The sequence below is a fragment of the Delphinapterus leucas genome, unplaced genomic scaffold (assembly GCF_059928025.1).
Source record: "Delphinapterus leucas isolate spDelLeu-1000000601 "Yukka" unplaced genomic scaffold, BTC_Dleu_Yukka2 spDelLeu_asBTCV2_sq25, whole genome shotgun sequence".
Lineage (NCBI taxonomy): Eukaryota > Metazoa > Chordata > Mammalia > Artiodactyla > Monodontidae > Delphinapterus > Delphinapterus leucas.
The window spans coordinates 18,475,562-18,503,041 of record NW_028322234.1 but is presented as its reverse complement, the minus strand read 5'-3'; the positions used below and the strand labels follow the sequence as shown (position 1 = coordinate 18,503,041).

General features: G+C 56.7%; 1 protein-coding gene across 2 annotated transcripts; it reads left to right on the top strand.

The window, feature by feature from the left end:
- The first annotated feature begins 7,044 nt into the window (after positions 1-7,044).
- On the top strand, positions 7,045-27,114 carry PWWP3A (PWWP domain containing 3A, DNA repair factor). 2 transcript variants are annotated; one of them, XM_022565667.2, is made up of 14 exons: positions 7,045-7,149; positions 8,038-8,166; positions 8,745-8,830; positions 10,140-10,210; positions 11,760-12,491; positions 13,633-13,734; positions 15,427-15,497; positions 16,807-16,883; positions 17,345-17,405; positions 18,847-18,922; positions 19,260-19,310; positions 19,725-20,161; positions 21,305-21,393; positions 24,515-27,114. In XM_022565667.2, the coding sequence occupies exons 2-14, from the start codon at positions 8,110-8,112 to the stop codon at positions 24,567-24,569; spliced, it is 1,965 nt and encodes a 654-aa protein (XP_022421375.1). In that variant the 5' UTR covers positions 7,045-7,149; positions 8,038-8,109; the 3' UTR covers positions 24,570-27,114. The 2 variants fall into 2 exon arrangements, with proteins under 2 accessions (XP_022421375.1, XP_089761908.1); XM_089905782.1 differs by lacking the exon at positions 7,045-7,149 and having other exon boundaries at positions 7,209-8,166.
- Positions 27,115-27,480: the final 366 nt, after the last annotated feature.

Below are 27,480 nucleotides of genomic sequence, written 5' to 3'. Positions count from 1 at the left end.
CGAGTGGATGGGGGCCACGGATGCTGCTCTACACCCCACAGTGCCTGCGCCCCCCCCCGAAAACGACTGGCCTCAGCATCAGCAGTCGCAGGGGGAGACCCTACCCTGGCGTTAAAGCCGGTCACTGCACAATGGGGTTAGTGCTGAGAAGGGCACACGGCTCCTTCACAGTGGTCAGCAGAGCCATGGATGAGGCCTGAAGGCCAAGTGAGGAGTCTGGGCTCCCGGGACAGCTGGCAGTGGGGCAGCTGTGGGGATGGGGGTCAACACGGTACGGCAAAGAGCAGTTAGCTCAGCAGCACTTGACGACCCCTTGGGGCCTAGACAGAGGCGGACACAGATCACAGAAGAGCTAGCATTATGTTGGTGGTCTTAAAATTTTTTACTTTTTTTTAAAAAAACAGAATACAGAAGTAATACCGGCCTAAGGCAGCCAAACAGAGCCAAAGAACATGACGTTAGCCCACGTGCCCTCCCTCCAGTTCGGCCCTGCGCCCACGTCTGGCTGACAGCAGTACTAGGTGAGCTGGGCCTCGGCTCTTTGGGGACCTGGGCACATTAGGGTTTCCTTGTTTTAATTAGTAGCTTGGTTCTCCTTGGGTTCCTTGTGAATTGCGGGCGCCTTCCAGCAACCACGCTAGCATTCATCTTTGCTGGACACGGTTGTGCTGCGCGCCTTCCAGGTGCTGCCCGGGGCGCCGGGCTGCTGGGCCCCAGTGGGCTGCTGGGCTGGGCCGGGCAGGCCAGTTCTCTGCTTTAGCTTAGCTGCTCCAGCTCCTCAAGGCTCGGGCCAATCCCGCCTCGTGGCTCGAGGCCCGCGAATGGGATGTCGGAGGTCCCTGACCCCCACCTGCTCCGTCATCTCCCGCCGTCTCTCTGTCTCTTGATCTCCACGGGTCCCCACCTCTCGTGGCTCCTTTCCCTCTCCTCCAGAATGCAGCTATTTTCTCATGCAGAGTTTAGCTGTCTCCCTGTGGGCCCTTTCATCTCACGTCCTCAGGGCCTCGCTCACCGTCCCCTAGTACTAATTACGGTATTTTCCTAAACAAGCCCAGTTGCTCTCTAAAATGAGTTCTGATACCAGCTGGTAAAATTAATTTTTTCCCCAACCATCCTCTACGATACAGTAACGAAACACACTGTCTCTTGTCAGTAGAAGGTCAGCGTCTCGGGTAGACGAGTATGTAGACAAATAATTACATTACAGCATAAATCAGCGAGGTTTCGCACAGTGGTGCTGCAGTGACAAACACCCCGCAGCTCAGCATCTATAAACAACTAAGGTTCATTTCTCACAGACACCAGCGGGACTTGGTTGAACATCATCCCCCCCCCAAATTCAGGTCCACCCAGAACCTCAGAATGTGATCTTATTTGGACATAGGGTCTGTGCTGATGTAATTAGTTGAGATGAAGCCGTACTGGATTAGGGTGGGCCCTAAATCCAACAGCTGGTGTCCATATAAGAGGAGACACAGGGACACCTGGCAGGGAGAAAAAGCCATGTGAAGATGGAGGCAGGGAGGGGAAGGATGTGTCTACAAGTCAAGGATTGCCAGAGCCCCAGTAGCGGGGAGAGGGGTGTGGGGCAGATTCTCCCTCAAGCCCCCAGAAAGAACCAGTGCAGCCCACACCTCGATCTCAGATGTCTCCGGAAGTGTGGGGTCAGGGATGTCATTGTTTGCAGCCATGGGAACTCATCCACCAGCTGTCCACCAGAGCTGGTGGCGCTCATCTGTGTATCACCATCCTCCTTACTCCTGGGCCCGGCTGGCGGGGCAGCCAGCATCGGGGCAGAGCCGGTCCCCAGGGTGGACAGAAAGGGGATGAGGGGACATGCATGCTGGCCACGGTGCTCTGCTCACATTTCATCAGCCAAAGCAAGCGCCCTGACCACGTCTGCATCAAGTGGGCAGGATGTGCCCTATGGAGGAGAGAGAACCAAACAGTCGGGAACAGTGCCAGTGACCACCATGCTTTAGGTTCAGACCGGCCGTGGGCTCAGAGGGAGAACCCGCTCCCTGGGCTGGGCTCCCAGGGAGGGTTTCACGAAACTTGAGCTGGGACTAGAGGGGGAGGTGGCCCTGGAGAGAACAGAAACGGAGGAAGGCGGGAGAGGGAACTTGGGAACTCTGCCTCAGTGGACCAAGGGACACCTGCACTGCAGCAGGTTACCACAAATGGCAGCTTAAAACAACACCATCTGAAAGCTTCTGTGGGTCAGGAGCCCGGGAACGTGTGGCTGGGTGTTCTGCTAGGGTCCCCTGGTGGCGATCCAGGTGTCACCTGGGACTGGGTTGCATCCGAGGCTGGGGCCTCTTCCAAGTTCACAGGTTGTTGGCTGAGTTCCTTACCTGGGAGCTGCATAACGCATGGCATCTTCCTGCCCCACGGACCACAGGAGAGCCTCTGCAGCCTCCGGGAGAACCCAGTCTTCTTTCTCTTCTAAATGGCTCCTTCGATCTGGCCGGCCCAGCCAGGATAATCTCCCTTTTAATTAGCTACAGGTCAACTGATTAGGGACCGTCATTCCATCGGGAAAATCCCTTTGCCTTTGCCAGAGTATCACATGATCAGGATGTGGTGCTCATCACATCGCAGGTTCTACCCACGCTCAAGGGCGTGAGCCACTGGGGACCAGCTTAGGATTCTGCCTGCCACCCAGTTAAAGACACTGACAGCAGGGGGGAGACTGGGTGGAGAACGGCCAACAGGAGGCCGCTGGCACAACAGCTTGAGGTGTGGCCGTTGGCACCTGGGGTCTCGGCAGGAGCGATTCAGGACGCGCAGGTGCCTTTCTCATTGGGGTTTGTTCTTGGCCCCCCAGAGTCACAGCACCAGCCTCCCCTCTATTTTACATGCTATGGTAAGGGTCCCAAGTAACAAAAATGCTGCTCTGAGTTACACAGGGGTGAGGTGTGGATGGCTTCTGCTGTGACAGTTTGTCAGCTGCCCTCCAATATCCCTTCTCCCTCAAATAGAAGAACCCCATTCTTGATTAGGCATGTGGCCCCCCAGAATAAGGACAACTCTCCCAGCCGGCCTGCACCTAGGCATAGCTGGGTGGGTATGTTTGGATTCGTGGGATGTGGGGCAGACATGGTACATCCAAGGCCTAGGTGACTCAGGTCCCCCCACTGCCCCTCGATCCCTGCAGTGGGCAGATGGGCCTCAAAGATGTCCACACCCTCATCTCTGGAAACTCTGTATATATCATGTGAGATGGCAAAGGGGACTCTGCAGATGGGACTGAGGTTAGGGACCTTAAGATAGGGAGATTATCCGGCACACACACAGCATGGAATACTGCTCGATAACAAAAAGGAAGGCAGTCCTGATACACTCGAGGGCTTGGAGGCATCGCCTGGGTGTTGCACTGAGTAAGAGAAACACACCTCCAAAGGTTCCGTGCTGCACTGTCGCTTCTGTAGAACATTCTCAGGATGACGAAGATGGAGAAGAGTCCTGGTGCCCGGGGTGAGGCGTGGCAGCGAGGTGGGGGTCTACCCAGGGTAGCTGCAGGGAGCTCTCTGTGGGGAGAGAAATGCCCTGTATCTTGACTGGTGGTTACACAAATCCACACAAGAGATACAATGACTCAGAAGTCTACACGCACTGTCCCCATGTCACTGTCCTGGTTTTGATACTATATTATAGTTACATAAGATAACCTTTGGAGGAAGCTGGGTGACAGGTACAAGGGACCTCTCTGTACTACTTTTGCAAATTTCTATGAATCTATAATTATTTTAAAAATAATAAGATAGAAAAAAAATCTTCCTAGGGCACATCCAAGCCTCGAGGGACTCCTCTATGTCACTCTACCTCCACCTTGGTCCTGGCCTCACTAGGCTTCACTTAGTTCCTCTGACGAGTTGGGCCTTCTGCCACCCCAGGGCCTTTGCACAGTTCCCTAAGCTCTGAAAGCTCTCTCCCAACCCATTGAGATGTCAGGTTCAGGGTTAAACGTTATTTCCTTGATCCCCACCCACACCCCTGCTCCAGACAAGGTTGTCTCTTTGTAATTCTCAAAGCTCCCTGCGCTTCTCCTGTATTAACTTCTTTAGAACGTCTATTTATTTTTTGGTACAGTGGTTACCAATCTGGACTCTGGAGCGGGACTTCCTGTTTCAAGTCTTAGCTCTGCCTTAGGTGACTTAACCTCTTTCTATCTCAGTTTCCTTGAAAGTCCCCAATGAATCACATCTGCTGGTATAATCCTCTCCCCTTATATCTGAACTGGCCCTGTGAGTTGCTTTCACCAAGATAACATGGTGGAACTGAGGCCGTGCCAGCTCCAAGCCTACACCTTAAGAAGGACTGGCAGTGTCCACCGTTGTGCTCTTGGGAACCCTGAGCAGCCGTGTAGGCAACAAGTCTGCTTCCCTGCTGAAGCGAGCATGTAGAGGGGCCGGGCCCTGAGAGCACGTGGAGAGACAAACCCGACAGGCCCAGGCTCTGGCTGACTCACCAGGTGAACACAAGCACCCATGTGGCCACTGGCGAAATGAGCAGAAGAACCACGCAGCTGAACCCAGGCCAGACTGCACAACTGTGAGCAAACAACTCGGTTCTTTCAGCTAATGGGCTTCATGGTCCTTTGCTGTACAGTGATAACCAAAACAACTGGGCTGATTATTATTTTTTATCTTTAAATGCATCATACTGACGGTATAATTCTTTTTATTTATTTGTTTGTTTATGGCTGCCTTGGGCTTCGTTGATGTGCACGGGCTTTCTCTAGTTGCAGTGAGCAGGGGCTACTCTTCATTGCGGTCCGCGGGCTTCTCATTGTGGTGGCTTCTCTTGTTGTGGAGCACGGGCTCTAGGCACGTGGGCTCAGTAGTTGTGGCGCACGGGCTTAGCTGCTCCACGGCATGTGGGATCTTCCCGGACCAGGGCTCGAACCCTTGTCCCCTGCATTGGCAGGTGGATTCCGTTTTTTTTTTTTTTTGCGGTACGCAGGCTTCTCACTGTTGTGGCCTCTCCCGTTGCAGAACACAGGCTCCGGATGCGCAGGCTCAGCAGCCATGGCTCACGGGCCTAGCCGCTCCACGGCATGTGGGCTCTTCCCAGACTGGGGCACAAACCCGTGTCCCCTGCATCGGCAGGCAGACTCTCAACCACTGAGCCACCAGGGAAGCCCGGCAGGCAGATTCTTAACCACTGCATCACCAGGGAAGTCCCGGGGCCGATTATTATACTAACATTTTAGGGTTCTTGCGTTAAATAAAATTAATAATTTCGAAGTGCTTATAGTAGTGCCAGCATAAAGTGTTTCAGTCTTAGTTGTGATTTTATTAAATGTCTTCTCCATCAGGCTGAGTTCCCCGAGTGCTATTTTCCTCACCACTGTATGCCCAGTTCCTGTCACCAAGTAGTCTCTCAAACATTCGTTTAAAGAATAAGCACACACCCCAAATCATCGAGACTCACAGTTGCACCAAAGGGTCTACTTCTGAAGCAGCACAAATGACTGGCAGAGTCAGTGAGGGAACATCCTTTGACAAGATCCACCCTTCTCAGAAGTCTGTTTGGCTTTCATTAAAAGTTTTTCCCCTTCTACTGGAAATGCATCATAAATATTTCTTGTTACCGAAGACATTTCAAAAAATAACTTCGATCATGTTTTAGCTAACCACACCTCTACTGTTGGACATCTCAGGGCCTCCTGATTTTTTCCACGATATAAGTAACGCTGCAAAAAACATCACTGCACACCCATCTTTGTGCACATCTGATTATATCTTTACGATAAATCTCTGGAAGTGTAAATTGCAGGGTTGGAGGGTCTGCAACGTTTTCGAGGCATTTGACAGGTAACGTCAAGTCGTTTTCCAGAAAGGTACCAATTCACACGTCTCAGCAGCCCCGAATTACGGCTGCCCATCTCACATCCCGCGCTGGGGCCGGGCCTGAGGATTTCTCTCACCTTTGCTAACTGGATGATGGCAGAAAAAACGTATTATGTTTGTTGCTGAACCATGAACCACGTCAAAGATGAAGACGTGTTTACACACACACACACACACACACACACACACACACACACACACACACCCCTGAGCGACCCAGCCTGCACCACGGCGGAATCTGTATTTTCTCAAAGAGCATCCAAATGGCCTGTGGACTGAGACGCCCCGCCGTGTTTCCATGCATTCGGGGCCCTAAGGAGGCCACGAAGGGACCCCGCTCAACACCTTGATCTTGTGAACAGGGACTCCGACCGCCGCATGACCGGGGCGAGCGGCCACCTGGCCCTGCGTGGGCTGCACCGGTGTCCACGGCCCCCTCGCGACCCGCCGCGTTTGACACAAAACTTCCCCAAACGAAGCGGGCCGAGCAGAACCGGCTCCCGAACGCGACGCCACGAGACGCCGAACCCAGAATTCTGCCTTCGACCCAACAGACACTCTGGGTCCGGGCGGAGGGGACACACTAGCGTGTGCGGCCGTCTGTGGGGTCGCCACTTCACACACCTGAACCCCACACTGTGTCTTCACACCGACCCCACGGCGACCACCGCACTGACGCGGCCGGCAGAGTACCTGCTTCCCGGGTCACCGCCCACACAAGTGGGTCATGTGCGAAACGCACGACCACCCCTCTGGTGGTCGCGGGTCGGAACCGCCGCGACGCCTCACCTCAGGCGCCTCAGGCCATGGAAGGTTCTGGAAGGCTCTGGAGGCTTTCCTCAGGGCCTCGGCGGGGAGGGGCCTCGAGAGCCATGCGGGCCTGACAGGCGCAGGCAGGAGGCGGCGGGAGCACGGGCCGGAAGATGGAGGTCGCCGCCGTCGCCGCCCACCTCGAGCCCGCAGGCCCGCCCGCGCCCTTCAGTCAGCCTAGCGCGCGCCCGCCTGTCTCTCTGCGCCCAGCCGGGCGGAAGGGGCGGGGCCGTGGCGCGAACGCGGGCTCCCCATTGGTCGGCGACGAGGGTGGGGCTTGGTACCGCCGCCAGGCTGGCCCCGCCCCCGGCCCACGGGAGCGGCGGCGGCGGAGGTGGCGGCGGCGGCGGCGGCGGAGGCGGTGAGCGCGGGCGCGGACGGCTGCGCCTGGGGCGGCGCGGGTGCAACCGCTGTTGGACCGCCGCGGCCACCTCGCCCTCCGCGCCGGGCTCGGGGACGCCGTGCTGGGGAGGCGGGGCGCCGGGTGAGCCCGGCGGGCTGCGCCCCTCGGGTCGGCCGGGCGGGGGCTGAGGCGGCGGGGCGGGCCTGGGGGAGGGGCGAACCCCGAAAGAGGCTTCCCAGGGCGGTAACCCGCCCAGCCGCGGGAGCCCCCGTCTCTGTTCATTGAACCCCTTTGCTCTCTGAACCCCTTTTCTGCCTGGACCCCACTTCTGCATTCTGAACCCCCATCTCTGCTCCCCGAACCCCTACCTCTGCTCCCTGAAACCCCTCGTTTGCTGCCTGAACCCCTGTCTCTGCTCCCTGAAGCCCCCCCCCTCTGCTCCCTGAAGCCCCCATCGTCTGCTAACTGGACCCACCCTCTCCTGCCGGGGTGAACCCCTCTTTGCACAAACGAACCCCCCCACGTCCTTTTCTTTACTGTCACCGCCAGACTAGCCTTCCCCATTGATGTAATCAACGGTCTGCAGCTGTCCAGTCCTTTCAGGGACACGGCAGCCAAAAGAGCAGTCATTTTCCTCTGATTTTATGTTTTTGCGCTGTGGTCAACTGTTAACTCCCCAAACATGGGAGGGTTGTAAGCTTTGATTGTTTTTAAGCTTTGATTGTTTACAACGCCTCTCCTGCCGACGTTGGAGGCAGGCTGATTTATTCAGGAGCCTTTTAAAAATAATGTAGACAGAACCTTTGGGAGGGACTTTGGCTGTATTTTATTTATGAAAATCATCCAGGCGTCTCCCTAGGCACTGAGGCCAGTCACTTCTTTTTGGCATTGAGCCCACTCAGTGCAGGATGATGGAATTGAACCATCTCCTTGAGGATCAGCCCCGCTAACCTTTGCCCTTGAGGGTTGTGTCTGCGTTGAAATGGGAAGCAAACGATGTTATAAACCACCGTGCAAATTTTGTTGCAGGGCACATCGCGTCAGACCTTCAAGTACTTTGTTTGTGCCAAATCATTACTGCTTACCACATGAGCCTAAATCATGATGGATGCCAAGTATGTCCTCTGCAGATGGAAAAAGCGATTATGGCCTGCAAAGGTGACAGCCATTCTTCTGTAATTTCAGGAATTAGAAATGACTTTCGGGTGACAAGTAAAATCTTTATCAGGAGATACCTAGGAGCTGCTTCAGCGAAATAATTGAGTCTGAACAGTTGGCGCTCCTCTCCGTTGGCACCGGTTCTCCCTCCTTCCCCGTCTAATGGGGTTTTGGTTGAGTGCTTACAAGGTTATGCTTCCGAAAGTGTCTTTTTTTTTTCCTCACACTGGGGAAAAAAAAAACACAAATTTAACAGAGTCAGCTATAAAAAGGCATGTAAGGCTGTAACTCAAGGAAATAGCTGGCCGGGAGCCCTGATAGTAAATAACAGGAGTATCTCGGGGAGACTTCCCAGCAGCATAGTGGGAAGAGGGCCAGATAAAACCCTGGTACTGGTCTGGATCTGCTGCTGCACCTTGTGCCTCGGTTTCCCTGCCTCTGGAGTCCTTTGCTCCTTTAAGAATCACCTGCTGCATTTGTATTTATGGGTCGCCACGGCTTCTTACATTGTGTTAGCTGTTTGTTGTGTCTTAGTAACAGGGTTTTTTTTTCTTCTTCTTTTTTTTTTTCTAATGTAGGTCTTGGCCGGAACTGAGAAGTCAGCCAAAAATAAGAGAAAAAAGGAGTTTTTTCTAAACGTTCAGATACTTTCCCTAGACAAAAAGTTAAGTGTTGTGTTTTTGTGATATTATCTTTTTTCCATATGGGATTTCGGATACCACCACTCCTTCCCCAAAAAAGCGAAGAGCACTCTTAAGGGCTTCTTATTTTTTTAGTTATAAATGGGGTCAAAATAACCCAAAGAGGAAAACAACTGATTTTATTTCACGAAAGTTTGGAAATTGAAGATGTATACGAGGTACTGATGTCCAGCGAGATCAGTACAAAAATGGAATGAATGTAAATTAAACGGGAGGTGAACGCTCGTTGGGGTTCAAGTAGGGCTGTTTCCTTCTCACAGATGTATTTGTATGTCTTTTTTTTCCAGAAACTTGTGTAACAGTCCCCTGAGTTTTGGGATATTTGATGTTTGAGCCTGTGCCTCTCATAAGAAACTGTCGTTTAGCGTTCAGAAGGCAAACGCATGGGTGTGGGGGAGGCACCTTACGTTGTGTTCTTGATCGTCCGTGGTGGAAGGACGTAGATGACCGGGAATGATTCAAATGCCCAGGTCATGTGTGTCTGACTGGAGAATTCCCAATTCTAAATAGAGAATGAAACTAAGTCAGCTCCTGCCCCCGCCTCCCTGCGTCCCCATCGCTCTTTCTGCAGAGCTGCTCCTGAGCCTGCTTAGTCCGCAGCTCACACTTTCCCCGAGGCTGGGAAGGTAATTGAATACTTGAGTTTGAAAGGAAAGCCCATCCTTCTAAACTAAAACACACCTGCTGGTCTGTAAACAGCTTTTAGTGACATTATGCTCTACCCTGAAAATCTAACAAAGGAGTTATTTGTGCAGTTGAAAGTGGGATTTGCCGCATAAAAGTCACAATTTGAATTCTTTTTTTTTTTTTTTTTTTGCGGTACGCGGGCCTCTCACGGTTGTGGCCTCTCCCGTTGCGGAGCACGGGCTCCGGACGCGCAGGCTCAGCGGCCATGGCTCACGGGCCCAGCCGCTCCGTGGCATGTGGGATCTTCCCGGACCGGGGCACGAACGCTGCGTCCCCTGCATCGGCAGGCGGACTCTCAACCACTGCGCCACCAGGGAAGCCCTGAATTCATTTTTGCTCTTAAATCCAGCCAACCTTTTCTGTCTTAAAAGGGGAAAGGAAAAAACAAAAAAAACATTCACCAGGGTCCTTGCTGCCTCTCACCTCAGGTGCATGATTTCCCAGTTGGCCGTGACTTTTGGTTTGAGTGGAAGGGTGCAAAGGAAGAAAATGAATCTAATTCTTTTGTCGTTTAAAGCAAAACATGTTTGAAAACGTCTTGGTGGCATGGCTGGTGGCATATAACGGCCGTTCCTGTCCCTGCAGAATTAAGGTGAAAAGCACGGGAGCCCAGATCCTGAAGAAGTCTCACATTGAAGGCATCGCTTCCTCGTTAGGTAAGAGCATGTTTTTGAGTAACTCTGAGGTTTTAATTAAGTAAGAGGCAGTTTGGGAGAAGATGGAGACTCAGGTCTGCAAAGTGACCCTGTTCAGGGTTTCCCCTTCATACAAGGGAATGTGATTTCCCTGAGCTGGAGGAGATGGGTCTGTTTTCTTCATCCTTTCTAGAATTTGCCCCTCGAGCCCATCCTGTTCTTGACTCCCAGGATGGCCAGTGGTGGCATCAGGGTCCACAGGCCACATCTGCGGCCCTGCAGGCCATGCAGAAGGGGGGCACCTCCCTGAAGAAAGGGGGAAAGGCTTTTCCTTTTTTTATGTGTTTTGCTTATCACGTAGCAAGAGTGAGGTGCTTCTGTTGCTGGTCTGGCCTCCGCCCAAGGTCTGAGAAGCAGTTGGATGTGTATTTAAATTCTATCGCTGAGCCCAGGGGAGAAAAAAGGGTGTGACTGGCACCAGCCTTGCTGCCACGGTGTCTGCGGGCTGTCGGGGCGGGGGGAGGCGTGAGGCGGGCTGGAAGTGGAGCCCAGACTCCGGCCTCCTTGGCGTCTCGTCGCAGGTCAGACAGACTTGGCCTGAGCCCGGCCCAGCTCTGCCCAAGGTGCACACACCCTGGGGGAGACAGACCGGGCACCGGCCTAGGCGCGCCGTTCCGCAGGCCCAGACGCGGAAGCGTTCTCCCTGCTGAGACTGGGAGTGCTTACTTCACGTGCGGAGAGCTTTCTGTCTTGCGTAAAGGTTGCCCAGGGTATCTTCCAGAGGTGGCTGTGACGTAGGGTCCATGTTCCTGCGTCTCTGGGGAAACCGCTCTCGTTCAGAGCACGATGCCCGCCTCGGGCGGCAGCGACCAGCACCTCTCGGATGCCGTGACTGTTCGTGCAGCCCGTGTTGGGGGGCCACTTGCTTGTGGGCGCCTTTACCGTTAGACAGGCAAACACTGTGTTGATGGAGGCATAATTTATGCCTGCTGAGCTGTGGTGTCGCCTCCGTCCCCTGTTCAGATAAAGAGCACGGCGCCTGCGCGTCAGAGTGAACGAGGAAAGCTGTTGCAGCGGGGAGGTCAGGCTGAAGTTTCCAGGCCCCTGGTGCCGCTTGCTGGCTTGGAAACGCCCTTGCAGAGGAGTGTGGGCGATTTACTGGCCCACGAGGAGCCTCTTAGTTGTCTGTTCGTCACCCCCACCCCAGAGTACACTGCCCGCAGAGTTTTTATTTAGTTGGTGTGGGTTTCTGTTGACCCTGATTGAATTTGAAACTGTGAGGCTGAGAGAGGATCGGACAAACTCTGAACAGGTTTTGCCGGCGGCATTGTTTTGTAACCTGGAAGAATGTATCTCTGTAACCCAATCAGGGTAGGGTCAGTCAGTTTGCTTTTGGGAAAGGGAAGCCTTGCAGCCCTCAACTGTTGTTTTGTCGTCCGGGTCCCTCCTTTGGGAAGATGTAGGTGAGAAGCGTCAGCCTCCCTTCAGGTGCCGAGACCAGCGGTCCCAGTGAGACGCCCCAGCCGGTGGAGGGCCCATCACCAGGCTTTGCTCCTTTTCTGTCCTTCAGCTTCGCAGAACGAGGTTGCTGCCACGCCCCTGGAGGAGCTGGCCTACAGGCGGTCGCTCCGCGTGGCTCTGGATGTTTTGAATGAGAGGACCCGTCCGCGTCAAGGAAGCTCTTCCAGGGAAGAGAGGACCACTCGGTCTCTGAGAGCGAAGCCCACGGAACCGGCCTCCTCGCTCTGCCACCCCAGCCCTTCGCCTTTGCTCCACGAATACGCGTCGGGCAGTCCTGGGCACACGAGGAGGGAACGTGCGCCCCAGAGGCTGTCCGGCCTGCCCGCTCGCAAGGAGGACCCCGGGTGCAGAGTGGACCACAAGAAGGGGCTCCGGAGAAGCAGAGGCCTGCGCGCCCAAGCTGTCTCCTTGGCCGGCAGTGGTGCTCAGGACGGACGGGGATCCAGAAAACATCGGGCAAACCGGACGGTGAACCGGACAACGACACCGAGTAAACGGGAGAGGAACCTAGCACGGGGGCCCAGCTGGGGTCAGGAAGCGCCTCCGTCCTCAGAGAGAGCTCGGGAGGAAGAGAGTGAGATGGTGGCCGGCCTGGCAGCCCTGCGCTCCTCTCCCAGAGGTGGGGCCGAGGGTCCTCGGGGCGGCCCCAGTGCCCGTGGCCACCCTGCCCAGCACCTGTGCCCGGACAGCGGCCAGAGGCCGGGGCCCTGCATGGCTCCGCGCAGCCCCACTCAGCTCGGCCCCACAGAGGAGACCAGAGACGCCCGGCTCCTGGAGGGAGGTAAAAGCCCCGGAGAGGAGGAGTCGTGTGCCGGGGAGGGGGTGGCGTCTGCTTCTCCTGCGGCCCATCCGGAGCCAGACACCCGTGTATTGTTTTTTTGTTTTTCTTTTTTTGCGTTACGCGGGCCTCTCACGGTTGTGGCCTCTCCCGTTGCGGAGCACAGGCTCCAGACGCGCAGGCTGAGCGGCCATGGCTCACGGGCCCAGCCACTCCACGTCCCCTGCATCGGCAGGCAGACTCTCAACCACTGCGCCACCAGGGAAGCCCCACCCGTGTATTTTTAACCAGATCCTGAATTAGATTGTTACCAAGATAGATCCCAAGCAGAGATCTCCTAAGTCCTTTTCGTCTGTCTCTCCCACTGGGCTATAATTACCTCAACTGCTCCCAAATACTTGTGTGTTTTTATTTTTGTTTTGAAGCGGAGGGAGGGAGTGGAGGGGCGCGGGGCGGAAGCATGTGGCTGTGATAATGCTGCATCTGCTCCCCGAGGATTAATTCCTTTCTTCTTCCCGTGGCAGAAGCCATGATGCACTCCCGTTAAATTGGCAGGAATCTCAGAAGTGATTAACTCACTTGAAAGGCTCCTGACTTTTTAAGGATTCCCGTTTCATGTATTTATGTGTGGCTGCAGCCAGGCGCTATGATTCCCTCCGTTTGGACATTGTAGCATCCCACTTAGTTTTGAAATGCTAATTTGCAAATCTTCATTTCTGCAAGGCTGATATCTTGTGCTCTGCCTGCCCCGCAGTCACTCCTGGGTTTCTGCCTTTCGTCGGCCCCTGAAAGGGGCCTTCTCCCCAGCGCCGGAGGCGCAGGGATGGTTTCCCAAGGGGCCTGGCCCCAGGGCCGCCCCCTCCCCGCGTGTCCAAGGGCGCCTGCGTGAAGGGACAAGCCGCACGCGAGGACCACTTGCCCAGTTCCTCCACCTTCCCTGCTTGCGCTCGCGGTCTCTCCTGCCCTCCTTTCTCTCTTATTCTGTTGAACGTGCTTTAACCGACGTGCCTGAGCGAGGCCGCAGGGAAGTCTGCGTCGCGGCAGCTTTGCTCTCTGCGCCGATGCCCACGTATCGGGAGGTGTTGTTCCCGGGCTGAGTCCCCAGGACTGTGATGGGGAAAGTCTGATCTACCCTTGTTGGCAGCCCGTCCACCTTCTGAAGAGTCAGTGGAGTTGGACACCGTGAACTCTCTCCTGGCAGAGGACGAGGAGGACGAGGAGCCCCCGAGAATCCTCCTATACCGTGGTGAGTGGGCGGCGCCTTCCTTGGGGGAGGCCTGCGGTGCCCGACGTCCGGGGAAGGTCTCTCGCTGCGCTGCCTGGGTTTCGTCCTGAGCCGAGGGCTTACAGACAGGGAGTCCGGGGTCCGCTGCCCAAGACAACCACGTGAGGGGGGGCTCCTTGGGGCGCGACAGCCCAGCCTCCCTGCTGTCCCCTCAGAGGGGACGGAGGACGGCAGCCAAGTGAATAGATGGGCTCTGTCGCCACCACTTGGGTGCGGCCTGGTGCTGCCTCGCAGCCTTCCCGGGTGGCGTCCGGAGAAGCAGGGGCCTGGCGCCCCCATGTGTGCACAGTGCCCCCGCCCCCGGGCACAGGTCAGCTGCCCCTGTCCTCCCCGGAAGGGGGTCAGACACAGGCCCAAAGGTCAGAACCGGCCAGGAACGGAAAGCTAGTTTGCTTTCAACTAAATAATTGAGGACCGGTTTCAGTATTAGACTCGCCCGTTAACCGTTAGTCTTAACGTGGTCTGGGGGTGGTTTTGGTTTGGGTTTTGGATCTCTTTATTGTGAAACATTTACGCGTGCACAGGCTGTAGCACGAGCAGCACCGGAGGCCTGGGGGCTTCTCCTGCACGGCCGGGGGGCTGGCCTAGAGCCACCCCACCCCGTCCCACGTCATCCCCACGCAGCAGGCTCCCTGCCCTTTCTGTGTACGCGAGTCTCGGGCGTTTCCCGCGGGCTCTGCCGATTGTTCCTGGTGGCGGCTGGTTACTGGGGTGTCTGGATGCTTCCGCCTGGGCTGCAGTGCCTGGGCTCCTGGGGAGTCACTGGGGTCAGCTCCCCGCGGGCTCGCTGGGCGCAGGGGGGCCGCCGTGCCTTCTTGCAGAGGGCGTTTCCGTCCCCGTCTCCACATGGGGGTCAGTTACAGCCCCGGAAACCCGGGTGTTGGCTCTTTTCTCCCGGTTTTGTCTTCCATTTGGTTTTGGTTTGCTGGTGTTTTGGCCGGTCGGCCCGGGTTGGCTGTCTGCACCCGTGACCCGTCGTCCTGGGGGCCACGACGCTCCTCTCGCGGGTGACCAGCGCTCTGCGTGTGCCCCAGGCAGCTCCCTGTGCCCCAGGTCCCCTTTCTCTCACAGCCCTTCCTCCTGTCAGACACCACAGCGCGGCCGGTTCTTGAATATTTGAGTTATTTACACATTCTGGAACTTTTTTGGTTGAGGATGCAGTTAAATTTTGTTGAGAAGTTACTTGTAGTTATCTTACGATTGCTTGAATAGTTCTCTTTATTTTAACCCTTTAAAGCCCCCAGTTTCCCAGACAGATGAGCTTCTCAGAAATTCAGTCCCCATATGGGGTCTTCATTGTGTGCTGTGGTCTCCTTTCTGTTTATGTGCCAAGCTCTTTAAAAAGTGCTTTATTCTGGAGTAACCTGAGGCTTATAGAGCAGTTGCAGAGGTGGCACCGAGCCCCTGCCCGCCCCTGTCCCCACGAGCACGGCACACGGTCACTGCTAGGAAACCAGCTGTCACCCTGGCCGCGCTTGTGGTCGGCATTTGGGTTCCAGGGGCAGGAGTTACAAACCTGCCCTTCAGACTCTCGGGTCAACGCTGGGCTTAAACAGTGTCTCCGTGGTTGTGTTTTCTCCAGCAGTTGCTTTTGGTGCCTGATATGGATCTAACTTGTCTCTTTTTGTTTTCCTTTCTTTCTTTCAATTCTAGAACCACGTTCGTTTGAAGTAGGAATGCTAGTCTGGCTTAAATACCAAAAATACCCCTTCTGGCCCGCAGTGGTAAGAATCCTTCTCTGCCCCCTGCTTGCTCAGTTGGTCCCCCGAGCCTGAGGTCCAGCGTCCTCCATTCTTGACACCAGGACCCGGGCAGCTGGTTCACTGTTCTGTTGTTAACCGGGGAAACGCTGGGTCCATGAGCATCGACGTGGACACGTTTACCTAAGGAAAGGGGGTCTCAGCCTTCTGGCACAAAGGATTGTGAGGCTTATAGGTCAGGTTTTTATCAAGCAGGCTTAGAAAGCCTGCCTCCAAAAAATACCCACGGTTTGCTCATTTTCAATATTCTACATTTCAGCTTTTTAGCGAGCAGATTAGGGTGGGCATCGGTTGCACAGCAGGTGTTTGAGGTCCTGGCTGCGCCCCCAGTGCAGGGGACACCCTTAAGTGTGGCTGACGTCCTGGCTGTGCCTTCTCCGCCTGCTTGGACGGTGCCCATGGTCAGTTGGAGAATTTGTGAGGCAGGGGCACCACCCGGTTGCCCTCGCTCCTGCCATTTCCACCTTAATTTCCCCCCCCTTTGTCTTCTGGCAGGGACAGGATTCTGATGGTTCTAGCTGTAGTCCTTTAACTTTTAGGAAGAGGCAGTGGCGTGTAAATCCGAAAGATAGCTGCCACAGTGGAGCGGCTTTTGTTGTCGCGATGAGTCTGAGCTCGTCCAGGTCAGCATGGCCTCCTGGCATGTGACTGACCGTCCCGGGAAGGACAGAATGAAATCTTTGCGGCATCTGTTGATAGAGCGCAGACGTGCAGTTGAACCGGGGTTGCCGTGCGGCTCCGTGGCAGGGTTCGGGGGGCTGATTATCGGGGACCCTCGCTTCCCGAGGTGCAGTGTCCCCCTGCGGTTGGCAGCCTTCTCCCCGCCTTTCCGCTTTCCGCAGTTCCCGGGGGCCCTGCTGGTTCATGGGTGCCAGTGGCCTGCGGGCTCCAGCCTCACCCACGGCGCTGGTGACACCGAGGGGGGGCCCCTCCGGGGTCCACAGCCTGCCGCCTCCCGCCTGACCTCTGCTGGGCCCGGCCGGGCCTCCCAGAGCTCGCTTTGCCCATCCCCCAGAGTGAGGAGGATCGCGCCCTGAGCCGAGCGGAAGAGCTGAAGGCAGCAGCCTTGATTCCTCTTGTAGAGCCCCGGCTCTGCTCGGTCGGAGTGGCACTGAGGGCCGCGCGACGCTTTCTCAGCGTTCCCCGGTGTCGGCTGTCAGTCCAAGCCGGCTGCGTTCCTCGTCACATGCTTGACGAGGTGCCATCAGGAGAGTGTCGAAAACCCACGACCTTCTGGGTCCTTGACACGTGGTTTTCTTGGATCTGCCAACAGGTCAAAAGCATCAGGCGAAGAGATAAGAAAGCGAGTGTGCTTTTCATTGAAGGAAACATGAACCCCAAAGGGAGAGGGTAAACCCACTGTTCTCTGCTCTTGCCGAGTGCTTCTGGGCGGAGGCTGGCGAAGGGGGCCGGGGTGGGGTCCAGAGCCCCAGATGAGGGTCCCTGTAAAGGTTGTGTTCAGGGACGCGGCCAGATGGTCGGGTTTTCCAGACTGCTTGTTGGCTTCCAGAGTCAGCCCTGCCGGACACTCCTTGGGCCCCCGTTTCCCACAAACTGCAGCAAAGTTGGCTCCCTGCAGGGGCCGTGAGCAGCCCCCTGCCCAGTCACCCCCCTAGTCCTCGACTGGGGGCAGGAGCACCGTCTGCCCGGAGCCGGCCTGGAAGTGTGGGCACACCTGGGCCCGGCTCCGAGAGGCTCCCTCCACCGACGAGCCGGCACTGGCAGAGGCCCGACGCTTTCCCAGAGGAAGGACGCTTTTAGGTCGCGAGATGGGGCTGGTTCCCGTGAACCTCTGCTCTCTCTGCTTCCAGCATCGCGGTGTCCCTCCGGCGATTGAAGCACTTTGATTGTAAAGAAAAGCAGGCGCTTCTGGTACGTGGATGGTTGTTTGCGCTGCTTTGAAGGGCTGGCTTGGTGGCTGGTAACTACCACGAGGCCCTTCAGACAGCGGTAGTTATGGGAGTGACGCCTGGCCTCGGCTGCTCCGCTGGGGGCCACTGCCCCTGGGGCGGCTGCTGGCCATTCCCCACTGAGCAGGTTTGGCGTGGAGGACAGGGCTCCCTGCGCAGAAGGGAGGTGGGAGAGCCCAGGGCCAAGGCCCACAAGTTGCGGCTGTGTCTGAGCCGCCCCCGGGAAGGGCACCATAGACCCCGAGGCCGTGAGCCTGAGCGCCACATACATCAGGGAACACCATCGCTGTGGCCCTGTGACTGGCCCAGCCCGAGTCCCCGGGAGCTGGTCCACACGGTGCTGTCTGTTAACTCTGAAACACCCACCACTTCGTTGTCCCAACTTTCAAAAACACAGACTGCGACTGGGTCGGGCAGTGGGGCCCGTGAGCCCCGCTCCAACGTGGGTGTCTGCTTGGCCCCCGGTCAGCGGGCTCTGCGCTCGGCGTGGGGTGATGCCTTCCCGTGTGGGAAGCAGCGTCTGAGCTGGTTCCCACAGTGAGTGGGATGCGGTAGGACTGTCAGGGCGTCTCCCGCCAACCATCTGTTCTCTGAGGGCAGCAGGCCACGGGCCTTGAGTGCGGGCGCTACTCGGAAGGTCGGCACCCACGCTGGACCCAGCCTTGGGCTCTTGGGACCGGAGGGCGGGGGCAGAGGGGAGGGGGGAATCGAGTTTGAGATTCGTGTGCCTCAAATACCTGAGGAATGGGTTTTATCGCAAGGACGCCTGGGTTCAAGAAGATGGCGCGTAGGTCTCGCGGGACCCGGATGCCTGGGCATGTCCCCTGGAAACGGGCCGTGGGAGCTCGGGCATGTGCCGGCGCCACCCTGCTGTCCCAGGTGCTGGTCAGCGGGCCTGGCCACGGCCCAAGTGCCCTCCTCCTCTGGAGCTGCCTGCCCCTCCCATCACACGCCTGTGGGTCTCAGGCTGGTCTCGCTGGTCATCCCAGCTTAGGGGTTCTCACCGGGGGTGACGACCTTGGGTTGCTGTGAGGATCACAGGCCAGGGGTCCCTCCCCCGGGGCAGCACTTCTTCCCACTGACCGTGTGCAGTCGAGGGCCACGGGCCCAGAGGCGTCTCCCACGGGGTTCATCTCCTGCAACCTCATGTCTTGTCAATCTGATGGCCCGTCAGCTGCCCTGCGGTGGGTTTTCGCCCTCCTGCTCTCAGGGTCTGTGGTGTCTCTCGGCCCCGAGGGCTTGGCTCACAGGTGACCATTTTCTGAGCAGCCCCGGCCCCAGACATGCCTCGCAGGGAGCCCTGTGCGGGGGCGTCTGCAGGCCCCTTCCTGGACGAGGGGACTGAGGACGCGGGACCTCGGAGGTGCTCCCAGCTGACGCCCGCCGTCTGGCTTTTGTTGCAGGACGAGGCCAAGGAGGATTTCGACCAGGCCATCGGCTGGTGCGTCTCCCTCATCACCGACTACAGGGTCCGACTGGGTACGTGGGGCTCCGGAGCCCCTGCATGAATTGACGGGGGGCAGCAGTGCGGGGCCTCCCCTGAGGGCCCCCGAGGGCGGAGGGTGGCCCGGTCCCCATAGCTGTCTAGCCCTGCCCCGAGCAGGCTTTCTTCCCGTCCCTGCGGATGGGCAGGTGCCTGGTGGAGGCTCATCCTGGGTCTGAACAGAACAGTTTCCTTTGAATCCGGGTTGGTTTCCATCTGTCCCAGGTCCGGCCATGGGGGGTCCTCGGGCTTGAGGTCAGGGCGCACACCGGCTGGACGACGCGGCAGAGCCCAGTCCTGTGTGTGACCTGACTTCCCTTCCGCCCCGTGCAGGCTGTGGTTCCTTCGCTGGCTCTTTCCTGGAATACTACGCGGCTGATATAAGTAAGTCCACCAGCAGCTCCTTTAAGGTGGGACCCGCTCTTTTGCCCGTTAGGAGTGGCAGTCTTCTTTGAGCTCTGGAGGGGTGTGTGCGGTGGGCAGCGCGCCCCAAGCCTGAGGCCTACGGTCCAGCCATGCCTGGGTCCACGGGGTCCCCTTGCTTCCCTCTGCCGTGGGGCCGGGAGGGCGGCTGCACACCCACACCTGCCGCCAGCGCCCAGGTCACCCGCCTGGGGCCGGGGCATCTGCGTGGCCCTTTCCCTGCCCACCTGTCACTGGCGTCTGCAGGGTGCCGCTGAAGCAGGGTGGAGGGCAGAGCTGGGGCGAGGGGCCGGGGTCCTATGGGGCGGAGAGCCCTCGGGGACCGTCCCGGCGCAGCCGAGGGCGCCCAGTCACGGGAGTACGCTTCCTCCGCAGGCTCCCCCGTCCGCAAGTCCATCCAGCGGGACGTCCAGGGGACCAGGTTCCCCCCGCTGAGCGGGGTGGGCCCCGAGGAGGCCTCGGCCGGGAGCCCGCGGGGCAGGAGGCCAGCCTGCAGGAAGGTGCTCCCTGATCGCTCGCGGGCCGCCCGGGACCGGGCCAACCAGAAGCTGGTGGAGTACATCGTGAAGGCGCGGGGTGCCGAGAGCCACCTGCGGGCCATCCTGAAGAACAGGAAGCCGTCCAGGTGGCTAAAGACGTTCCTGAGCTCGGGTCAGTACGTGACCTGCGTGGAGACCTACCTGGAGGACGAGGAGCAGCTGGACCTGGTGGTGAAGTACCTGCAGGGGGTGTACCAGGAGGCGGGCAGCAGGCTGCTGGCACGCGGGCACGCGGACGGCATCCGCTTCGTCCTGGACGTGCTTCTGCCCGAGGTGAGCGCCGGCGGGCCCTGCGGCACCCTGGGGTGCCGGGGCCTGGGCGTCGTTCTCCAGAAGCCTTCCCGGGGCGGTGCCGCCTGAGCCGTCTCCCCGAGGCGCTGTGGGCTGGGCGCTGCGGCCTGGGCCCCTCGGCTGGTCCCTGGCCCAGGGGAAGGGGAGCTTAAGCTTTGCGAACGGGCTTAAGCTGGGGCACGGGCGGTTGAGGAGCTGGTGCACGGCCCCTCGGCCGTTCTTCAGTTCAGGGAGGATGCTGCTGGCCGTGAATGAATGTGTGGGAAAATGTCACCAGGCTCTAAAGTGTTGAGCTTTATCGTTGTGGAGGTTTCAAATACGTTAAGAAAAATTAAGTAGCACCGTGAACCCTCACGTGTCCGTCACCAGCTGGAATAGTGTGGCCTTGCTCCACTTGCACCTCCAGTCCCTCCTTCTGGATTGTTTCTTATCCGTGCATACTTTCATGTGTGTCTCTACAGAGGGTGATCCTGCCCCCTGGGGACACTGGGGGATGTCTGGGGTTGTCTGTGGTTGTCACGAGTGGGGGGCTTCTGCCATCCTGTGGGTGGGGACCAGGATGCCGCTCCACAACCCACAGTCCAGGACGGCCCTTGTGTCAGGCGTGCCGAGGGGAGAGAGACCCTGCTCTGAACCAGAAGAACTCTTCAAAAATAAATAGCTACGATACTATGATTTCACTGCAAAAAGTAACAGTGATCTTTTGATATCAGGCATCTATTGTATATTCAGATTACTTCTTTGTGTTTTCTTGTTTTTTTCCTTTTTTTTTTTTTTATGGCCACCCCACACGGCCTGTGGGATCTTATTAGTTCCCCAACCAGGGATTGAACCCAGGCCTGGCAGTGAAAGCATGGAGTCCTAACCACTGGACCGCTAGGGAAGTCCCCAGGTTCTGCCTTCCGCTGCTTTTAGTGACATGAACTCTCATCTCATCCAAAAGAGAGCATTGTAGATTTAATTAGGAAACACCAGGAGCAGAGATTTTGCAGACTGCACGAATGTTGAGCTGGGAGGGCCCTGGCGGCTGGGGCATGGCTGGACCACCCGCCCACGCGACCTCCTCCAAGCTCTGTGCGAGCGGCCGGGCCTGGCCCGAGCCTGACGTGTGCTGCCCTCTTGCAGGCCATCATCTGTGCGATTTCCGCGGTGGATGCTGTGGACTACAAGACGGCTGAGGAGAAGTACATACGAGGACCTTCACTCAGCTACCGGTAGGCAGGCCGCGCTGCGTCCTGAAGGGCTCCGTCTCCATGCGCCGGCGGCTGTGGTGGCTGGGCTGAGGGGCCCTGGTCCGAGCGGGCAGAGCTGGGCCCGCCGTGCCCTGCGTCCTTCGTGGGGCTGACGTTCGCCTCCCCGGCGTTCTTCCCCGTGGCCTCGATGCCACGGCTATTTGAGGAAACAGTGAGATTAAGCAGCAGCCGCTGTCCGGACGTCCCCGGCTGGCGGGAAGAATGCGGCGATCAAGATGTTCCTCTCACGTTGCTGTGGTTAGCGCCCTGGACTGGCGGTCTGGAGCCCCTAATCCCGTCTCTGGGCGGGCTGCCAGGCCTGGCTGGGAGCAGGCGGGGCCGCGTGGCGGTGACAGGCTGAAGACTCAACTAGGGTCTCGTGGTACAGACTGTCCCCAGCCTCAGCGGCTGCCCTGCACACCCGGTAAAGAGACGGTGCTCCCGGGAGAGTGAGGTCTGAGCGGCCCATCTCCAGCTGGCACCACCCTCCTGCTCGGGCTGCCGGTCGGAGGGCGTCCTGAGTTTCCCGCAGCCTCAACCGGCTGCAGGCACCCCAGATGCCTATGGAGGGCCATGGGCTGTGCCCCGGCCGCGCCCTGCCGCCTCAGGCGCCGAGGCTGGGCAGCCAGGGTCCTTTGGGCCGGGTGTCAGTCGGGCAGTGGGTCTGTCCTGGTGCATCCACCTCCCGCTTCTTTTCACACCGTAGTTGCGTTTAGGTTCTTGTGCACAAACCGTCGAGCCTCGGCACCACGACAGGGTTTGGGTCTCCTCTTGGGGTTCTTAGGCTGCTGTGTTCCGTTTACCTTTGGGTCGTCCCCCTCAGGAGCATATTCCTTGTTGATCCTGAGAGGGGCAGCCAGTCAACTAACTGATCATGTAATTTTTTGTTAACAGATAGCCATTTTAAAGGACAATTTGCTGTTTCACCATTTTTTCTTTGTAGTTTATTTTTCTTCATTGTGGTGAAATACCCATAACGTAAAATTCAACATCTTAACCCTTTTAAGCGCACAGCTCAGTGGCATTGAGCACATTGACACTGTCGGGCAACCATCCCCACCATCATTTCCAGAACTTTCTCATCTTCCCAAACTGAAACTTGGTCCCTATGAAACACTCACTTCTCTGTTTATGGTTTTTTTTTTTTTGGTTGGTAGGTTTTTTTGTTTGTTTGTTTGTTTGTTTTTAGCGGTACACGGGCCTCTCACTGTTGTGGCCTCTCCCGTCGCGGAGCACAGGCTCCGGACGCGCAGGCTCAGCGGCCATGGCTCACGGGCCCAGCCGCTCCGCAGCATGTGGGATCTTCCCGGACCGGGGCACAAACCCATGTCCCCTGCGTCGGCAGGCGGACTCTCAACCACTGTGCACCAGGGAAGCCCTGTTTGTTTGTTTTTAATTGAAGTATAATTGATTTACAATATTATGTTACTTTCAGGTGTACGGCAAAGTGACTCAGTTATATGTACACACGTGTGTGTGTCTGTGTTCTTCATTTTAGATTTTTTTCACTACAGTTTGTTACAAGATATGGAGTATAGCTCCCTGTGCTATATAGTAAATCCTTGATGTTCATCTATTTTATATATACCAGTGTGCATCTGTTAATCTCAAACTCCTACTTTATCCCTTCCCACCCTTCCCCTTTGGCAACCATAAGTTTGTTTATGTCTGTGAGTCTGTGTCTGTTTTGTAAATCAGTTCATTTGTGTCATATTTTAGATTCCACATATAAGTGACGTCGTATGGTATTTCTCCTTTTCTGCTTGATTTACTTCACTTAGTATGGGGATTTTCCTGGCGGTCCAGTGGTTAGGAGTTGATGCTCTCACTGCCGCAGCCAGGTTCCATCCCTGGTTGGGGAACTAAGATCCCACAAGCCGTGTGGCGTGGCCAAAAAAAACTACAAATAATTCACTTAGTATGATAAGCTCTAGGTCCAGCTGTGTTGCTGCAAATGGCATTATTTTGTTCTTTTCTATGGCTGAGTAATATTCTATTGTATATGTGCACCACATCTTCTTTATCTATTCATCGATGGACATTTAGGTTGTTTCCATGTCTTGGCTGTTGCGAAGAGTGCCGCAATGCATGTTGGGGTGCATGTATCTGTTCTTTTTTTTTTAAAGATTTTTTTGATGTGGACCATTTTTAAAGTCTTCGTTAAATTTGTTACAGTATTGCTTCTGTTTTGTGTTTTGGTTTTTTGGCCATGACGCATGTGGGATCTTAGCTCCCTGACCAGGGATGGAACCCACACCCCCTGCATTGGAAGGTGAAGTCCTAACCACTGGACCGCCAGGGAAGTCCCTGTCTTTTCGAATTAGAGTTTTGTCTGGGTATATGCCAGGAGTGGGATTGCTGGATCATATGGTAATTCTGTTTTTACTTTTTTGAGGCATCTCCGTACTGTTTTCCATACTGGCTGCACCAACTTAACATTCCCACCAACAGTGTAGGAGGAGGGTGGAGGGTTCCCTCTTCTCCACATCCTCTCCAGCATTTGTTATTTGTAGACTTTTTTTTTTTTAATATTTATTTATTTGGTTGTACCGGGTCTTAGTTGTGGCATGCATGTGGGATCTAGTTCCCTGACCAGGGATCAGGTGATACCCCCTGCATTGGGAGCACGGAATCTTAACCACTGCGCTACCAGGGAAATCCCCCGTTACTTGTAGTCTTCATAACAATGGACATTCCGACCAGTGTGAGGTGATAGATACCTCATTGTAGTTTTGGTTTGCATTTCTGTAATAATTAGTGATGTTGAGCATCTTTTCACGTGCCTGTTGGCCATCTGTATGTCTTTGGGGAAATTTGGATTTAGGTCTTCCCGTTTTTGGATTGGGTTGTTTGTTTTTCTGTTATTGAGTTGTATGAGCTGTTTGTATATTTAGGAAATCAAGCCCTCTTCAGTCACATCATTTGTAAATATTTTCTCCCAGTCCATAGGTTGATGGTTTCCTTTGCTGTGCAAGAGCTTATAAGTTTGGTTAGGATCCCATTTGTTTATTTTTCTTTGATTTCTCTTGCCTTGGGAGAGGGTTTATGTTTATTAAAACACAATTGCTGACCAAAACGAAGTGATCTCCTTTTGGTTTTGCAGGGAAAAAGAAATATTTGATACGCAGCTCCTGGAAGAAAGGAGCCGGCGAAGCTGAGGCCGGTGGAGGCAAGGCCCTGCGCTCTGGAGCACAGGCGGGCCGTTGGCCTCCCTGACGGCTGCCGCCTCTGTTTTCCTGGCTCTTGTGGAAGGTACAGCTCCTGAAAGGGTTTGAAAGGACAGAGGCATTTTTTTGTTTTTAACTTTATGTCATTACCTGTGACTGTACCGTGTAGGTTCACAGAAGGTGCACGTTTGTGTTTTATGTTGAAAAGCACTGTACCCAACATTAAACAGGAGCTTCAAAGACTCTGATACGAACGTACGGCTCCCGCAACATCAGTGTATTTTTCCGTTTGTTTCCCTCCTGTGTGTGGCTCCTCTTATGACGGCTCCTGAGTTCGCTATGCCTCTGTTACGTGTTTTTGAGGCAAACCCGTGTTTCTAAGAGGCAGGACCTGAGACCCGCTGCTTTCCCGTGCTCTAGCCTCTGCTGGGACTCGTGCAGGAGAGCAGACGGACCGGCAGTCTTTCCAGCCTCTTTCCGCCCGGCCTCCATGTGGGTTTCCCCGCCCGGCCTTGTCACCGCACAGCCAACTGCCCAGATAGCTGTGATGATCCCACCGGGCTGCTGCGCCCCCCAGCCCGGCCAAGGTCATTGTGTGCACAGCCTGGGCCTGGGCCGTGGAGTCGCGGCCCGGCACCAGTGGAAACCAGTCCTTTGTCTGGAAGCCCGAAGCACAGATGGGTCCCCCGATGCCTGAGGGTCCCAGGCTCAGGCCCCCCCCCACCTTTGGAGAGAGTTGTGTGAAGGCCCGGTCCTTGACGTGGTCACAGAAATTCTGTTCTGGTTTAAAGCGACACACGGTGGACTATTTATTCTAAGCTGACGCGAGGCTGCCTGTGGAAGGAAACGGCCAAGTCCCCACCGTGATGGCTGCGCCGCGGCATCTGAGCTCGGCCAGTCCTCCCTGAAGCCGCACCGGCCAGCGTGCGGCCGCTGCAGAAGACAGTTGGGGAGAGGTTCTCGCAGGCGCCGGGGACATGGGCCCTGATCCTGACGGGAGGCTGGGTCCCTGCGGGAAGGAGGTGCAGAGATCACTGCGGGGACCTGTGTGTGGCGTCTCTGCTGGTTTTGCTGAAACCCAAGCAGAGGTGCAGACATGGCCCTGGAGGTCCCGCTGAGCTGCCCCCCAGGGCGGTCGGAGGGGCATCCCGTGTGGGCCAGGCTTGGGAGAATGGCCCCGCCAGCATCTCCGCCGTGGCCTCGCTCCCTTCTAGAAAGGTCTAGACAGCAAGCCTCCCTGAAGTGGGTCAGGATGGAGAACCAGGGTGCTCTTGTGGGTGAGGCATCCACGTGGACTGTTCGGTTACCGTGAAGTATTTTTATATATCTGTGTTCTGAGCTCTGGTTGTGGAATCGAACTATTCAGACTGGAATTAAATGCCGTTTTGCAGCCCTGCCTGTTCTTTCCTGGGCCCCACGCGCAGCCCACCTCGGGCACTCGGGCCGGCCACGCTGTCCCCGATGGCTGCTTCTGGAGGCTCCTTCCCCAGCCTGGCTGGGGAGGCGGGTCCCATGTCAGCCCAGCCGAGCCGGTGTCTCAGGTGTGCCGGGTGCTGACCAGAAGTGCTGGAGGCTTCCGCTGCTCGGCGCCCAGCCCCATCCCAGTCCTGTGCCCCGGCAGGTGTCTTCAGCTCCTCACTCCCACTGTATTATGTTTTTGTTCGTCTTGAAACTTTGTCCCAGGGCCACTGGGGCAGGCAGTGCTGGGTGGGCGTCTGTTGATGCCCCAAATTGGCGCTGGGTAGTGGTTAGGAAGGCAGAGCCAGCCGACCAAGTGAGGAATGTTCCAGGAGGAGCAGTGAGGTGGCCCTGGCCCCCGGGAAGCCAGCGCACTGGGCTGTTTCTGCATCAAGAAGAGAGACCCAGCACAACACGGGGTGCAGCCAGGGCCCCCACCGGCCGGCCCGTGGCCTCCTGCACCCCCGTCCACCACAGCCCCAGCTTCCCTGCACCCACCCTCACCCGGTGTCCCCCCTCAGCTGTCTGGGCTCCGTCCAGCTGGCGTCTCAGCAGCCCACATCTCTGCACGGCCACCCTGCTCCCCCACTGTGTCCCGTCCCCTCCCCAGGTGTCCACCCCTGCCCCGGTCACCTCCCACCACTCACAGCCACCCTTCCTGAACCTTTTTCAGCCAGACCCCTGACCCCAGACCCTGCGATGCTTGTCCTACAGTCGCTGTACCTTTCTCGCTCCAGCCCAGATGGCATGAGGGGACGATCAGACCCCCCAGTGCGAGGAGCAGTGCATCAACAAAACCACTTCCTGGAAGGGGGAGTTTTCCTTGTGTTCACTTGAGCACCTCTTTAAGTCTATCATTTATCTAGGAAGCTGATTAAGACGAGGGATGCACACACACACAGAATCTCAAATCAGACAGGCACGTCTATGCAGTGTGGTCAGTGGCCCTCCCCCCAGTGCATGGCTTCTACGGCCAGGCTTTCCTGTCCCGGCTCCCCTCTCAGCCCCTGCACCCCCCATCCTCCTGCCCCTGCTCCACCCCTTTCAGGTCCTGCTCCCCACCTCCTCCAGCCCTGGCTCCCCCTCCTCCCCCCCCCACCTCCTCCCCACCTACCCATCTGCCCTCACCCCCTCACCCTCAGTGTTCCTGGAATTATGGTGAACCCTCTGTTAACTCCCTGCCCTGTCAGACCTGCTTCTCCGTTTCAGGGCTTGCCCTTGACAGTCCCAGTTTCCTGATGCAGGCTTTTACCTCCCCTGTCCACCCCCCGCTCCCCATCCAATCCATCACCCTGACAGCCGATGGCCCCTCCTGTATTAGTTATCCATCCCTGCCTTAGCACTGTACCGGCCCCTGGCGGCTGGAAGCAGCATTCTCTCTTGACTGGGCTGTGGTCTCAGGAGGTCGCGGTCAGATGTCTGAAGGCTCGAGCGAGGCTGGGGG